This window comes from Pelecanus crispus, chromosome 6, assembly GCF_030463565.1.
Source record: "Pelecanus crispus isolate bPelCri1 chromosome 6, bPelCri1.pri, whole genome shotgun sequence".
Taxonomy (NCBI): Eukaryota; Metazoa; Chordata; class Aves; order Pelecaniformes; family Pelecanidae; genus Pelecanus; species Pelecanus crispus.
Window position 1 is genome coordinate 19,552,996 of NC_134648.1, and position 14,740 is coordinate 19,567,735.

A 14,740-nucleotide genomic window follows, 5' to 3' on the forward strand; every position below is an offset into this window, starting at 1 on the left:
AGTAAAACAAAGGAAAAGTAAAAAAAAAAAAAAAAAAGAAAGAAAGTAACCAAGAAAAAAAGAAGAGAGAAATGCCATCTCTCTGGGATTGTTCTGATTGCCCTGCAGTGAGAAAAGCATGATGCTGTAGGGAGGTGAGGAAGGGGAAGAAGAACCACTCAAGCCACAGACAAATCGAGATGTGCCAAGAATGGGACCACCTCTTTCAGCTCCAAGTGCCCATATGCAAACCCAGCAGAGAGATGAAACTCAAAACAGGTGTGTGATACATACGGAGTGGTAGGCGATACACACAGGTTACTGCACACACCAGTCAGAACCTCTTTCCTTCCTCTTTACCCCTGACTCTGGCTAATGCACATCCCAGTAGCAGCCACCCATTGCAGAAAGAGGGGGGAAAAGGGAGAGTGATGCCATGTGGGCATCCACTCTCCTCCCCTGGCCTGGAATGTTAAACCGCTCAGCATTCACTTGGTAAGACTTCAGAGCACACGTCCCCACGAGAAAAAATATGAACTCAGGTTGGTGTTTGATTTGTAAACAGCTACAGCAAAAACTTCAGAGAGGCCTGGCAAATTTGTTTATCTGGGAAGAGATGATACTTCCCATTAAACTTTATGCTTCTCCTGCAACATCCCTCATCGCATCAAAGGCCAGCTTGATAATTGAAATTTCTGTCATAAAGTCACAGCAATATTTGCCATTAAGTCCCAATTCTATGGAGGGGGTGGGGTGAGCCATTGTTTTGTAAGACACAGTTTAAAAAGACAACCAAAGTTCATAATCCATTACTGAGTTATCAAAATGGGATTATGAATTTTTTTTTCCCCCAAACAAGAACATTTACACGTTAGAGGCATTTTGGGAAACCATTCATATGTCAACAGCAAACAGCAATACACAGACTTGGGAGGATAGAAGCCTTTTAAGAGGATATTAGCAAGCTAAAAAGCTACATTTAAAACAAAACAAATGTCCTTACAAAACATTGCTGTTAACACCTTAGATTACAAGTACTGGCAGAATTGTAAAAATAGAAATCACTACTCAAGATCTTTAGCTTTGGTCTGTACTCAGATTCTGATGTCTATAAATTATTACCTACTATAAATGATTTATTGCCATTATTATTATTATTATTATTATCCATTCTTAACACCTAAAAGCTGTAATCAAGCACTGTCCAGACATACCATGTACATGTAGCCATGCCTCAAATCTATGTCCCAGGTAAGCACACTCTCTAGTGAGTTTACGTTCTGGGTTTGATGGATTAGCACAATGTTGTCATATTTAAAAAATGCAGAAATGTATTTAAGACTTAATTCCTAAAATTGTTTGTATCAAAGTTTTGTAATTACTTTAAAGAACTTAGGGTTAGGCATCAAAATACATCAAACATCTGTATTATTATTAGGAATGTAAAGTTAAACTAAATTCTGCCATGTTAGTCAATTCTGATCACCAATGAGAAAGGAAGGGGAAAAGAAGAGGAAAGTGGTTAATTTATGGAAGTCGCTATCAGCATCTGACTATTAACCATTAGCAAATGACACCAATGAATAAAAGTCAAAGACTGTCGAATGCAAATGTTTCCTTGCAATTTTTGTATCTTATATATATGATGGTTTGAGAAACAAATTCAAAAGAAATAAAGTCAAATTTGACTCCCACTTAAGCCATTAAGAATCTGAAGGGGCACCCTTAATTACCACATTTTTAATAATGAAATAAAGAACCAGATTAGGTCTATATTTCACCTGGTGCAACGGGGAACACCATTAGCAAGATCTTGTGAGATTTAAGAACTCTTAGTTGCTGTCAAATTCAGTTCCTCATAGAACTGAACTGAAGCAGCTGTCCTGGTTTCAGCTGGGATAGAGTTAATTTTCTTCCTAGTAGCAGGCATAGTGCTGTGTTTTGGATTTAGTAGGACAAGAATGTTGATAACACACTGATGTTTTAGTTATTGCTAAGTACTGCTTATGCTAGTCAAGGACTTTTCAGCTTCCCATGCTCTGCCAGGTGCACAAGAAACTGGGAGGGGGCACAGCCAGGATAGTTGATCCAAACTGACCAAAGGGCTATTCCATACCATATGACGTCATGCTCAGTATATAAACTAGGGGGGGTTGGCCGGGGAGCAGCGATCGCTGCTTGGGAACTGTCTGGGTATCGGTCGGCGGGTGGTGAGCAATGGCATCGTGCATCACTTGCTTTGTATATTATTATTATTATTATTATTATTATATTGTTGTTACTACTACTACTATTGTACTTTATTTTATTTCAATTATTAAACTGTTCTTATCTCATCCCAGGAGTGTTTCTCACTCTTACTCCTCCAATTCTCTCCCCCATCCCACCAGGGCAGCGGGGGTGAGCGAGCAGCTGCATGGCGTTTAGTTGCTGGCTGGGGCTAAACCACAACAGCAGCGCATATAGTGAAATGTGTATTTGCTTTTTAAAGTATGTTCTCTTTCAATAATCTAAGGTGCTGTTAGAAGCATAGGTAAGGATGTTTTAAAAAAATATGATTGTTATTCCAACATTTCCTTTTAATCCTCTAATTTGACCTGCCTTAATATCGTTATGATTGCTGAAAATGCCATCTGGTTGCTAAATCCCTTTGAAGACTATGTAATCAACTGTCTATTAAGTAATACTGGTAAGATACAGCAACTATGGAACAGATCTTCTCATCCTTATTCTGTGATGTAGTCCTACTGAGATGTCAGAAATTGATCCCAAGAGATAAAGATTTAGGTTTGCTGCACTTGATGCTTATTTTGTGCACAAAACTGTTCCCATGCTCTTTTTCAGTACATTTTGCAGTGGCATAAGAGTTCTCAAACCTCTGCTTCATTCCACTGACATCCAGGAGTCCCAGTGCAGAAACAAGGAAATGGATCTTCACTGGTTCCTGGCACGTTAAAGACGCAGAGGAGACCACAAACACATTTATACCAGTTGCAAAACAGGGTAACAATTGATAGGAACCCAGAATATGTTTCAGAAAATAGTTCAGTCAAGAAAGGAGTTGGAAGCTTTACTAGCCTATAAACTTACACCTGATAGTGCATCTTTACGCATAAGAATTACACCAAGTATTACTGGGGAATTACAATTTTAAAGACTTGGAATACTGATGTTATCTTCATGTACCTAAGAGTAGATCCATAGGTGTATCCACACCCTAACACATGGAATATGTCCATTTCCAATGGGGGATGGCATCTTCTCATGAAGTCATGAAAAGTATGTAGAAATCCTCCAAAGACTCTGGGCCAGACAATTAGGTAACATGGATTGCCATAGCCCTGCAGATTTCTTGATGAGGTCTGGACTTTTGTAAGGACTGCAGTCTTGAAGTGACTAAGCTGACCTTGTCAGACACTAGGAACACTCACTCTTACCCCTAAAGAAATTACCAAGGAGAGGGAGGCCTCTGTTATTGCACTTAGAAAATGTAATACCTTTGCAACAGATGCACTATCAAGCACGTTTTGTATCTGAGTATCAGTATTAGTTGAGTATCGGTATTTAGTTGACACTATACTGAATAAGGGCATGTGAACGTACTTTATTTTTAGGCGTTTGAGTGTTCTTTTCTCATCTTAATTAGTCAACTTCTTACTTTCCTTTTAAATTTGCTAGCCCTCAAATTTGTATAATTTATTTTCTCTGACTTTCTAATACAAGCTACTCCGAGGCCAACAGAATCACAATGGTTGTAACCGGCACGATTTGGTGCTCTACTGTGACCTGATTGAATGTAGCTGTGAAATGGTTCCTGATATTTGGTCTGAAACCACGCTGTATACAGACCTCAGCTGGATATGGCAGTGTTTAGTCACAGCAATGTTATTCTATGTGCTTATGAGACTGAAAAAGGGCAGGGGCACAGTGATATCCCTGCTAACAGTGCAGGGAACATGTATGAGAAATTGTCTGCTTGCATTTGTAAATAACATTTCCCTCACCACCCATGAAAATTTAGAAGCTGCCAAGGAAAAACAAAACATCCCAGCTAAGAGCCACAGCTCTGCAGCAACAGATGTCGAAAAGCATCAAGCATGTGTGAGTGAGTTGGACCAACAGATCTTGAAGCAGCACCACTTACCCTTGGACTGCTGAGAGGACTGGTGGAGAGCCCAGACGATGCTCCGCTGATTGACCGAGACCTGAATGGACACAACAAGGAAAACAGCCCTCAGAAAAACTGGACAAGTAATAACCCTGAACACCAGCCACCACAGCCACAGGCATGAAGTGAGGAGGAGGAGGAGGGAGGCTGTCACTGGAAAAGCACATGACTCTTTCCTTTCACTACTGTCACATTTTTCAGTTGTCCCACCCTCAAAACAAAGAAATGCTGTTGCTCAGGGAGGATACTATAATCCCTTTTCATTAAGTGAGTTGCTACCTTCTTTTTGGTCATCAAGCACATGGAAGCTACTACATCTGACCTGTGCAAGCTGAACTTCTGAATTCAAAAAGGATTGTCATGACATTCATGTTGGTCCTGAGAATTCTCTTCTGTGCAGTGCTGGTGGACACAGAATGAGACATTCTCTGCCACGAGCAACATGGAAAAGCACTGTGTGTACAATGCACAAAGGTTCTTCCAGATATTATGAAAAAACTCAAGTCTCCATGACCCAGGCACACAACTGTTTCCTATGTGATGACTTCCCACTGAAATCAAAACTCCCTTTCCAGCTTCGCACTGATGGATTTCACGTCTCTGCTCTCCAGTAAGATTTCCTGCTGTTGCATTAAACAAGCCAGGTCGTCTCTACGAATAATCAGTTCTGCTGTTGTTGATGACTTTACTAATATCAAGATAACAGCCCAGGTGCCCTCAGAAAGAGGCCAGTCAAGGGAGAATAAACTGTCCTTCTATTTGCTGACAAGGTCACCTATACTGTAATGTTCTTATGCTCTCCAGCAAAGGCCACCTATGAAAAATGTCAGCTGTAGACAAGAAAATGTACAAATGTGCTATGCTAAACGTGCTGAAAGGGCAGACAGGCCAAATGCACAAATATTTCAGCAGCGGTAGTTTCCAGGAGGAGGGCTGCCCAGCAGGAAAAAAAACCCCTTTGTGTGACTGCAAATGAGTAAGCCCCAGAGGCAGCCGCTTTCTATCCTTTTTAAACAGAAAGAAAGTTGTCTTGAAGACTGAAACATCTGATAGGAGAGGACTTGGCTAAGAACCTAGTTGTTCAACAACCACCATGCAACATGTCAATATAGCAAACCTACCAATGTTTCACCTATAGTAAGAGCCATGAAAGCAATTACTTGCCTTCAGGTAACAAACATGAAAAGGTGAAATCCTGTAGATGCTCAGAAAACAGAGTGCATGTGTGTATGTGTATACATATGTGTCTCTGTGTGTGTGTACACAGATATTTAAAATTGATATAGGTCAGATAGTTAACGTCAGCTTATACATAAGAGAATATAAAACAAATTTAGACCATAAACTGTCTCAGTTTACTCTCTTCTAACATTATAGAAGAATAAAACAAAAAAAAACCCCAGTTTCTAAAATGGTCTTACAGACATATTACTAAACAAATTTGACTAGTAGAATTATTAAAAAATATGGGAACTGTGAAAGAGGAAATATTTCCAAGGAAAAAGTAAGCTACAACTGCACACAATGGCAAGTCCTGTTCTCTTTATTTGTATCCTCTGCAGAAACTACTCACTGATAGTTTTCTTTGTATCTCATTCCAGTTTGTCTGTCACAGTAAGCAGGTGAAACCCGGAAGCCCAGTCTCAGCATGCTTTTTTGCCAGATTAAATCTAAATTTGCACATGAAAATCTGGGGCACTCATTCAATGCAGAAACTCCCCACTTACGTTTTGACTTGTACCCTGCTGTAGTCTGCCCATCACAGTACAGCAGTCAAAAACTAGAAGCTTAGTCTTGGCATTCTTTTGCACTAGATTAAACCTAAATTTGTACCATCAAGATCTGGGACACTCATAATGGTTTATGCAAAGTAATCTTAAGGGGACAACTGTCTGCTTCACTTCTGAAAGGCTATTTTATGTGTGTCTCCTATAACTGAAGTAGCTGAGTGCAACACAGATGCGTCGTGCATATGGGAAGTCCATTTAATTAAAATCTTCCTTGTGTGAGTCATCAGAGAAAGCTTCTTCCAAGCCATAAATTACAAGATGAGCCTATAGATTATCTTGGACAAATGTAGAAGGCATTTAGGTGCCCAGAGATGCAATTAAACACCTACTTCGGAGTTAAACTTCCACTAGGAGCTGTTCCCACCAGCTCTTCATTGTGGAGGGAAAGTCCTCTCTGACACTCACCTGAGCTCCAGGATACTTGATTAAAAGTTCCAATCTGCTATTTCCTCTTTGCAATCAGGTGTTTCCAACAGTCCTGAATTCTCCCCTCCCAACCCCATTGCCTCCTATTGTTTACAAAAACGATCACACACATGGAGGGCAAAACATGGCAGGCCCCACCTCCCAACTCCCAGTTCCTTATTGGAAGCAATATTGGAAAAACAGTTGTTGTGTACTGTGTTTTCATCCAGCCTAGGAGCCTGAGGTAGGGGACAGAAGAGAGAGTTAGTGTGAAATCCTCCTGGAAATGCATTCAGTATCCACATGATTGCTATCGAACAAACTTTATTTCTGCTGCTGATTTACATGCAAAATATGTAAGTAGTAAAGTAGGCCCTATAGTAAGTTTTAGTTTGTCCACACTGGAAATCATATATAGGAGCAGTGGAAAGAGTTTAAAGAATCCTGGGTTAATTTTAAGTGTTGGGGTGAAAAGAGAGCTTTACATTTTCAAAACTTTTCCCCTTTACAAAAGAGTGCTGGTATGGGATATGACATCCAGACTGAGGAGGTCTTCCTTGCATCTTCTTCAGTGTAATAAATCTCCCATAATTTACCTTCACAAATGTGACATAGTTCCCAAGCTGGCTATAAAAACTCAGTACAGCGGCAGGTTCTATACTCCAGTACAAAAATACTAACAAGCAAAAATGACAGATTTGTCCCTCCCATCAAGATCATCTTATCTGGGAAATGCTAGAATTAATTTTTTTTTAAAAAAACCCACATGCACTGCTCCTGTATCTCAGAGTCAGGTGGACAGAACTGGGACAGGGCCAAAAGAAAGCAATGAAAACATTGCATTATGCTGAAATGCTGTAATGAAAGAACAGAGAGAATTTAAAATTTTTTCCCTCTCACCAGAAAATGAAAGCATGAGGCCCTACAGGCAGCACATTAGTATGGCAGACTCTGGATGATCTTATGTATGGGAAGAGGAGAAAAATATGACATCATCTTATCTCTATGGCTATGAACTAAGTTTAGTTAGTGGGAAATATCTATTAGTGAGTAACCTCCTAAAAGTCTCTACAGGCGTTAAATGTCATTGGAAGTATTAAATATGTAATTATTCCAATAACTTAATACTAAATGCAACAATCTAGGAAACTAAAAACATTGTGTGTGACTCAGTTTGCTCTGTGTTTTGCATTGCTCTATGCTTGGGCCCTAACTCAATGGAAGCCATTAAAACATTGTTGAAAATACAAGCAGAAAAGTTAATGCAGTTGCTCAGATAAAGAGCATTCCCTCAAACACAACTGCCAGATTTAGAGACACAAGAAGAGATTCTTTAGCCCCTTCCAAAGTGACATAGGTGTTTTGCCAAGCCTGGAGGGAGGAATTAAAAAAAAAAAACATAAGGGAGCTAGACCCAAGGTTTAGGAGGGGGAAGATGTAGAGGGCACTCTAAACATAAGGTGGGCACCAAGACCATTGCAGGCTATTCCTCCCATCTCATAGACTGACAATAATCTGGAGACATCTGAGCTATGAAAGAGAGAGGCCAAGGACTGAAACAAAATGTGCATGTGTGGGCTGTACTTTGTAGATGTGGTGATTTTATACCTTATTCAATCTATCTGATACTTCAAAGTATCAAAGTTAAAAGTTCCATTGTTTTAAAGTCATTTTTTACTCATTTTAGCCAGCTGCTGTCAAAGGGGAAGCCATGCGAGGCCCAATTCATGTTACACCAGTGGTCTCTTGCTGGTGAAATTGAGGAGCTGGAATCCAGTTTCCAGCTGGTTTCAGAGAACTGCAGAATTTCTTGAGAGCTCTAAGAGGTGAAGGGCTGAAGCCTCACACTGCCAAGGTGTAGGCAGAGAGAAATACAAGAAGGAAATGCACAGCTGACCTGGTAATCATATACACATATAGCACATGTACAGAGCACCTCTATATAGCCCTTCACTCAGATTAATTTTTAAGTGCTTTAAACAGTGCATCTGCTAGTACACACCAGTAGAGTATAAAGGCTTCACAGCCAGCGTTAAACATTTGGGTCAGATTTGGCATTTGTTTCTTCTTTGAATAACCATCCCACAGAAATTTTTCTTACAAAGGGGAGTTCCGTACCATGTTGCAGTCCCAGCAGAACTTGCTTTCATAGCACAGTTTTACCAGGATTCTGAATGCAGCCTCTTAGCTGGTCAAGCTGGAGCCATGCTTCCAAGAAGGGGAGCCTGCAGCATGCATGCAGCGTGCAGTAATGCATCAGACTTGTGTCCCTGGGTGAAATGCCTTAGAAATTTTGAATTGGTTTGATTCCATGTGTAGTTTTGAAGATCATCCCAAAACATCCAGCCAACCTCTTATTTGCTTTAAGCATAAATTGGGTGGAATTTGATACTGCTCTTTGCTTGCTCACTCAAATAAAACCAAAAAATTCTAAACTGTATTTCAGGGTATGAGACCCCTGAAAATGACTTGAATTAATATGCAATAGGTGAGCAGTCAGGCGTTGTGTGTTACAACATTTCATCACTATTACACTTGGGTGTCCAAAAGATACAAACTGTGCTTCCTTGCTCCTTGATCTAGGGAACGTGAATAGAATACCTTTGATACTCCACTGTCTTACAGTGCCAACAGTGCAAATAATACTAACTGTAACACCTCTTACTGGGAATACTTATGCTTATGTCAGAAGGTCTACTCATGGTAATAACCACTTGTAAGATGAAGCCTTACAAAGAGTATAGAGAAAGGACCACAGGTGTTGGTAACACACCTCTTCTTCCTTTCAGCACACACAGAGGGTGACATTAAACAGCACCACCTTCCTTAATTGGCCAATTATAATAAAGTTCCATTTATAAATGGTTTAGAAAGAACTAATAAATAGTAAAGCATGCTACAAACGAGAAGTAAATGTTACTGGTGCTAATAAGCTTTCTCAATATGTACCCTCTCAATAAGCTTTTGCTGTAGTCTGTAGTGATCTATTACAAAATTTTTATTAAATAATTTATTAATAAAATATTCTCCTTCTGTTAAGTATTTATAAATGGAATTTTAATTTGAAGCGTGACTGCATTCCTAGTTGTACCTATATCCTCTTTACTGAAAATAAAGAGCTTTGAAGATATATCTGTCTCTAGGGCCATCTGTTCACCTCTTAAGAAAACATGTACTAAAAAGAGAGGGAATACCCAGCATTTTTTTAATAACATGGATGGGATTCAGCTTCATCTTAAAAAAAGAAGAAAAAAGGATAAATTAGGATAAAAATTAACTGGAGGGTACCAAACAGATACAAAAAGTGCTAAATGGAGAAAGACGTTTCATTCTCAGAAGGTGTCCTGGTACCTGCACAGTGTCTGAGGATAGTTCTCTGTGCCCACAGACATTGAAACATAGAGACAAACAAGGGAACAAAAAAGAACCCAAAAGTAAATTATATGGAGTGTGACTCCAACACAAAAGCACACAAACACGCACAAAGGCACCAAAAATGCTTCTTCCCACATCTCTCTCTCTCTCCCCCTGCTGTAAAGCCTCATTCACTGAAGTATATCAACCTGTATTGTATTTGTAAAGTGCAAATGAAAAGTTTCTCTACAAGATACAACAGGTCCCGCAACAGGAATAATCCAAAACTAGAGCTTACCCCAACGGATCAGCACTCGCCATCCTCGGAAAGGGAAAACGAAGAGATAGGGAGAGAGAGAAAGAAAGAGAGAGGGATGTGGAGGCAGATGGAAAGAAGAGTAGGAAAAGCAGAGTGAAATACTGTTCGGAGAACTGAACGGTCATAATTATTGCCACCGGTGCCTACATCTTCAGAGACCAGGAACACTAGGGGGACAGTTTCATTTATCAGAAAATAACTTTTGCCCTGCTCACAATATTGCAGACACATCCAACTTTGGCACTGGGGAATATAGAGAGGGACATACTAAGGCTGTAAAAAAAAATTCCCAGCCAAATCCCAATTAAAGTAGTCAGCAGAGCAATGGGGTTCATATGTCATGCTGCGTTTCTTTTCTGCCTCTTACATAAGGCACAGTTATATCAGAGTATTATCAAGGAAATTGTTCTTTTTGTCCCCAGTTTGCTCAGTGTAGTGTCCCTCTGTCCCCCAAGCTGGCCTGGTAAGAAGTACTTTTTTTGCCACGAATGAACTGTGAAACATATTGGTTATTAAAGCATGCATTTCTGAGCCAGCTTGGGAGCCCAGGGTACAAGATTGTAGCTCAAGCTGTGAAACTGCTTTGATACTGGCTTATTAGTCATGATGGTCTTATAGTCAGGAATTCATATCAGCTAGAACATACCAGCTCAGCAACCCAGCACTTATCTCTGTGGATGCCATCTTGTGCTCCAGGATCTCATTTTTCATTTAAAATAAATTCAGTCTCTGGGTCTTAAAGGTTGGCAAGAAAATCTTTCAAATGTGAATGGAGCATAAATCAACGTTGTGCTGAAAAGAGTCTGAAACAGCAGCTCTAAAAGCAGAATGAATCTCTGGCATGTTGACTTTGAAACCTAGCGACAATCAAAAACATCAGTATTCTTAATTTTTCACTACTAACCAAAGCATTCAAAATCAAAAATCATAGTCAGGTTATTAAGTTTTCAGGGGTGCAGGTAAGCAAACTCAGGGAATTGTCACCACCTTTTCACATTAACAAAGATTATATTAGAAATTAAAAAAAAATCTGGTGTGTTATTAAGCCAAATTATTTTCAAGTCAGATGCAGTGCTTTTTTTCCTCTCTGTCTCTTTCTCTCTCTCATTCTCTCCATTTTCACTAACAGGCTCCCAAGCTGCCAGAGCTACCTCTGGCTGGGTGAGGAAAATCCATTCTCCACAAGACGGTCACCAACAGAAATGCCAAATTTAATATATGCCCAGTAGATTTCACAGTTTACTGCTCAGTGCAACTAGCCATGCTTCCGGTTACATCAACATTGCAAATGCTGGGCTGGGCAATACAAGGCAGTTTTGAGAAAAGTTAAAATTAAAACATAGTTAGAATAGAAAGAAAAAAAGCTGTTGTGCTACACATTGATAGAGAAGTGGAAAGAAGCATTACAGTAAGTTCTTTTTCATGTGTTTGAGTGACACTCCATTTGTATTTCGGCCTGGAGTGCAAATTTGGGTAAGATCTAATTCATATATATACAAATACATATGTATGTATATATTTATGGACAAATGCTGTCCTCAATTGTACCCATACAAATCTATCCACAGTGATGTAACTGAGAAGAGCAAATTGACACCCATTGTATATTGGAACCTGTGTGTATATTTATACAGAAAATACACCCATATTCATACATGCAGAATATTAAAATGTAAATAGAATGGGTGCAAGAAGGTTGACTATTTTTTCTTTCAAGTCATTTTCCCAACAGGGAAGGCATTGAAGAGGTTAACAAAGAGAATGGAAAGCAAATTGACAATAGGGAAAAGGAAGAGGGGAATGAGGTTTAAAAAAAATGAACAATCCCAGGACACAATAGACCCAGAAGCGCAGACATGTGCATTCCCTACAATACTTAAGCAAGTGAACTACGGAGCTGCAGCAACCCAGATACAGAAGAAGAGAAGCACTGAAAGAGGGGGTGAAAGAGAAAGTCAGAAAGAAAGAAAAAGAAAAAGAAAGGGACAGTGGCCTCAGCTACTAAGACAACCATGTGCATCTAGAGGGAAGGGACCCTTAAAGATGCAGTATTCCTTTAAAAAAGACATCACATAGTTGGATAATTAAACACTGGCCAAAAATTTAATGGCCCATGATTAGCTGGCCCCATTTTGCTGGGGTTCTCTTTGCTGCCTTTCCCTTTCTTTCATGTGGCTGTGCGCAGATCCAGAATCCAGGTCCTCTCACTTTCCCACCACTGAGGTCCTTCATCCTAACTCTTAGAAGTGGGAGGGAGGTAACCACAGTGAATGTGATCCTCCAAAAATCAGCCTGGTCCTTCAATGAGAAGGACCCTGGGTGATCCTTGTGCAGTGCCCTAATCTTCTCTTCTTGTACTCTGAAAAATATCACCTTTGAGAGGGAGCATGACATGCCCATGTGTATTTAAGAAATTCCCCCGGTGGTTACTGAAGGGTTGTTTCCTCTGCTCCTAACACATCTGTAGCAGCTGCTAGAGAGGGAGAGGATGACAATGAATGGTGCTGGGAACATCTGCTGAAAGACCCTTCTCCTGTCACAGATAAAATTTCTACACTTCTCTTACTGCACCTGACTTTTAATTACTGTGGAAAAGCTCATCTTCAGAGTAGTTTCAGACTAACTTTTAATGCAAGAAGTGCTACATGTTCAAGAACAGAACTTGCATATAGGGGGAAACAGAGAAAGAAACATGAATTTCCCTGTCTATGGTAACAGTCCAGGAAAGCCCAGCCACTAAAGGCTGTATAGCCACTACTTCTTCATGGCTGTGAAACTTTGAGGTTTCTTAACAGTTTGGGTCCAATGCTTGTTCCTATCTTGGCATCTTAAAGAGGGTGCTTTACACACCACGTGAGGCACAATCTCTCCTGCAGATGCATGATATCCTTCAATGTGGCAGGTTCAAGACTTGAAACACTGCCCACAAAGGACTGCCTCAGTCTGCAAAAGGCCAAACCAGGGCCTCACACATGTCCCTCACACATCCTACAGGTCTCCTGAGGCTCAAAGGCCACATTTATCTTTAAACAGAAAGGTTTCTATTAAAAGGGGAAATGGAAAGAAGAATGGTTTGCTGAAGTCCATAGGTTCCTTTAAGGAACCCACTGCTTCGCCCCTTTTTAATCATATGGAACACTCCTAACCTTTGGGTAAGCTAAGTGTTTGTCCAAAATGTATAAGGATTACATTTTGATGAAGATTTAGCCATTGGGATGCCAGCTTTTAACTTTAGAGAAAAATTCTCTTCCTCTGAGACCAAAATTTTAGGAACTACATGTCCACTAAAAACCTTCCCAAAAGTCTAAACTTTTTTTTTTTGTTCATGGACCCACATGAGTCCACTTCAACTCTTTAAATCCAGTAGCCTGCATGTCTTCTATTGCGCCTCTATTCACAGTTGGGAGTTACCCTTTTTGTTATTCTTCACCATCTGTCACTTGAACTGCTAGATGGGAATCGTCCTCCAAAAACTCTATCTTCAATCACCTTTTCTTCTTGTGTTCTCTGGTGCAGCCAGGGTAGTCTTAAAGATTTTGTTTCTTACCTACAGGCACTTAGTATTTCGCTCTGTCAGACAGGATTTCCAGCATTTCCTACTATTGTTGTCACTGACTCAGTTGTGCTGCTGTTCCTAGTGCTGGGAGTGGAGCACTCTGGGCTTTCCTAGTGTTTTATATTCCAATCCTTCCCAAAGTAGTCTTAGCAAATACATCTTTTACCCTGGACATCCTCACTTGTGGCAGAACTGAACCAGAAGTAGCAGTAGGATGAAATTTTAGTGGGGAAAACGTTGGTACAGTCACAGGCTGCATTTGGGATAGCCTCAAATGAATGGTACTGTACAAAAATATATGTGGTGTGGGGCTGTAAATATCCCACCCTCTTTGTTTCTCTCTAAAGAGAGAACAGCTATGTCCCCACACGGAGAAGGTAAGTACTGCATCTTTAAGGTCTCAGCAGTGAGGTAGAGGAGAGGAACATATTGTCAGTGTTTATACCTTTCTTCTTTGTTGAATTTGGGATTGGCTTCAGAGATATCCAGGCTTTTACTGAACATTGTTTTACTATGGCAGGAACAAAGCGAGAAAACAGAGTTACTAGTGTGGACATTTATAAAAGAGAGTCCCCTGAAGCAATGCTGGAAACCCAGCCCCCCAACCCATCCTCCCCTTTTTAAGCAATGCTCTGAAAAACCTTTCTTTAACTTTCCAACTATGGCTCAAGCCTACACAGTATTGAAGTTCATTATCTTCCCCTGACTTCCGAGGTCTAAGATGACTTCCCCCATACATACTTGTAAACCCTGCTCTCCTTTATCCAATTGAAAACCCAGGTACTATCTCCTTTGTCACATTGTCCAGGGAAAATAGAACATGCCTGAAGGCACAAATTGCAAAGTGCTCATTACTCAGACTTTTCTAGAAGACCTCAACACTAAGCGCAATCTGGGAAAAGAAGACCACAGAGCCTCTTAGAGGAACAGTAATCCATTTTGTATTCTCATTTGTAGGGTCCATTACCACTTACTCCCAACTCTCTTCCCTATACTCAGTGTATAGAGAAATGGTCTTCTTTATCGTCTTGGGTCTGAATCCCTGAAGCTTAGAAGCAAAATCCCCTATGCTTTGCTAAAGGGGCAGCTCTCTGTAATATGTTTCACTGCTAATATGCTTCACTGTTTCACAGAACACTGCTTCCTAATGTTAGCTGATCTTTCATGCA

General features: G+C 40.2%; 1 protein-coding gene across 1 annotated transcript in view; it reads right to left on the reverse strand.

The window, feature by feature from the left end:
• BRSK2 (BR serine/threonine kinase 2) overlaps window positions 1-14,740 on the reverse strand; it is a 334,509-nt gene that overhangs the window by 33,575 nt on the left and 286,194 nt on the right. The window contains 2 exon segments of the mRNA XM_075712067.1: window positions 4,124-4,184; window positions 14,017-14,082. Coding sequence (XP_075568182.1) covers window positions 4,124-4,184; window positions 14,017-14,082 — 127 coding nt within the window.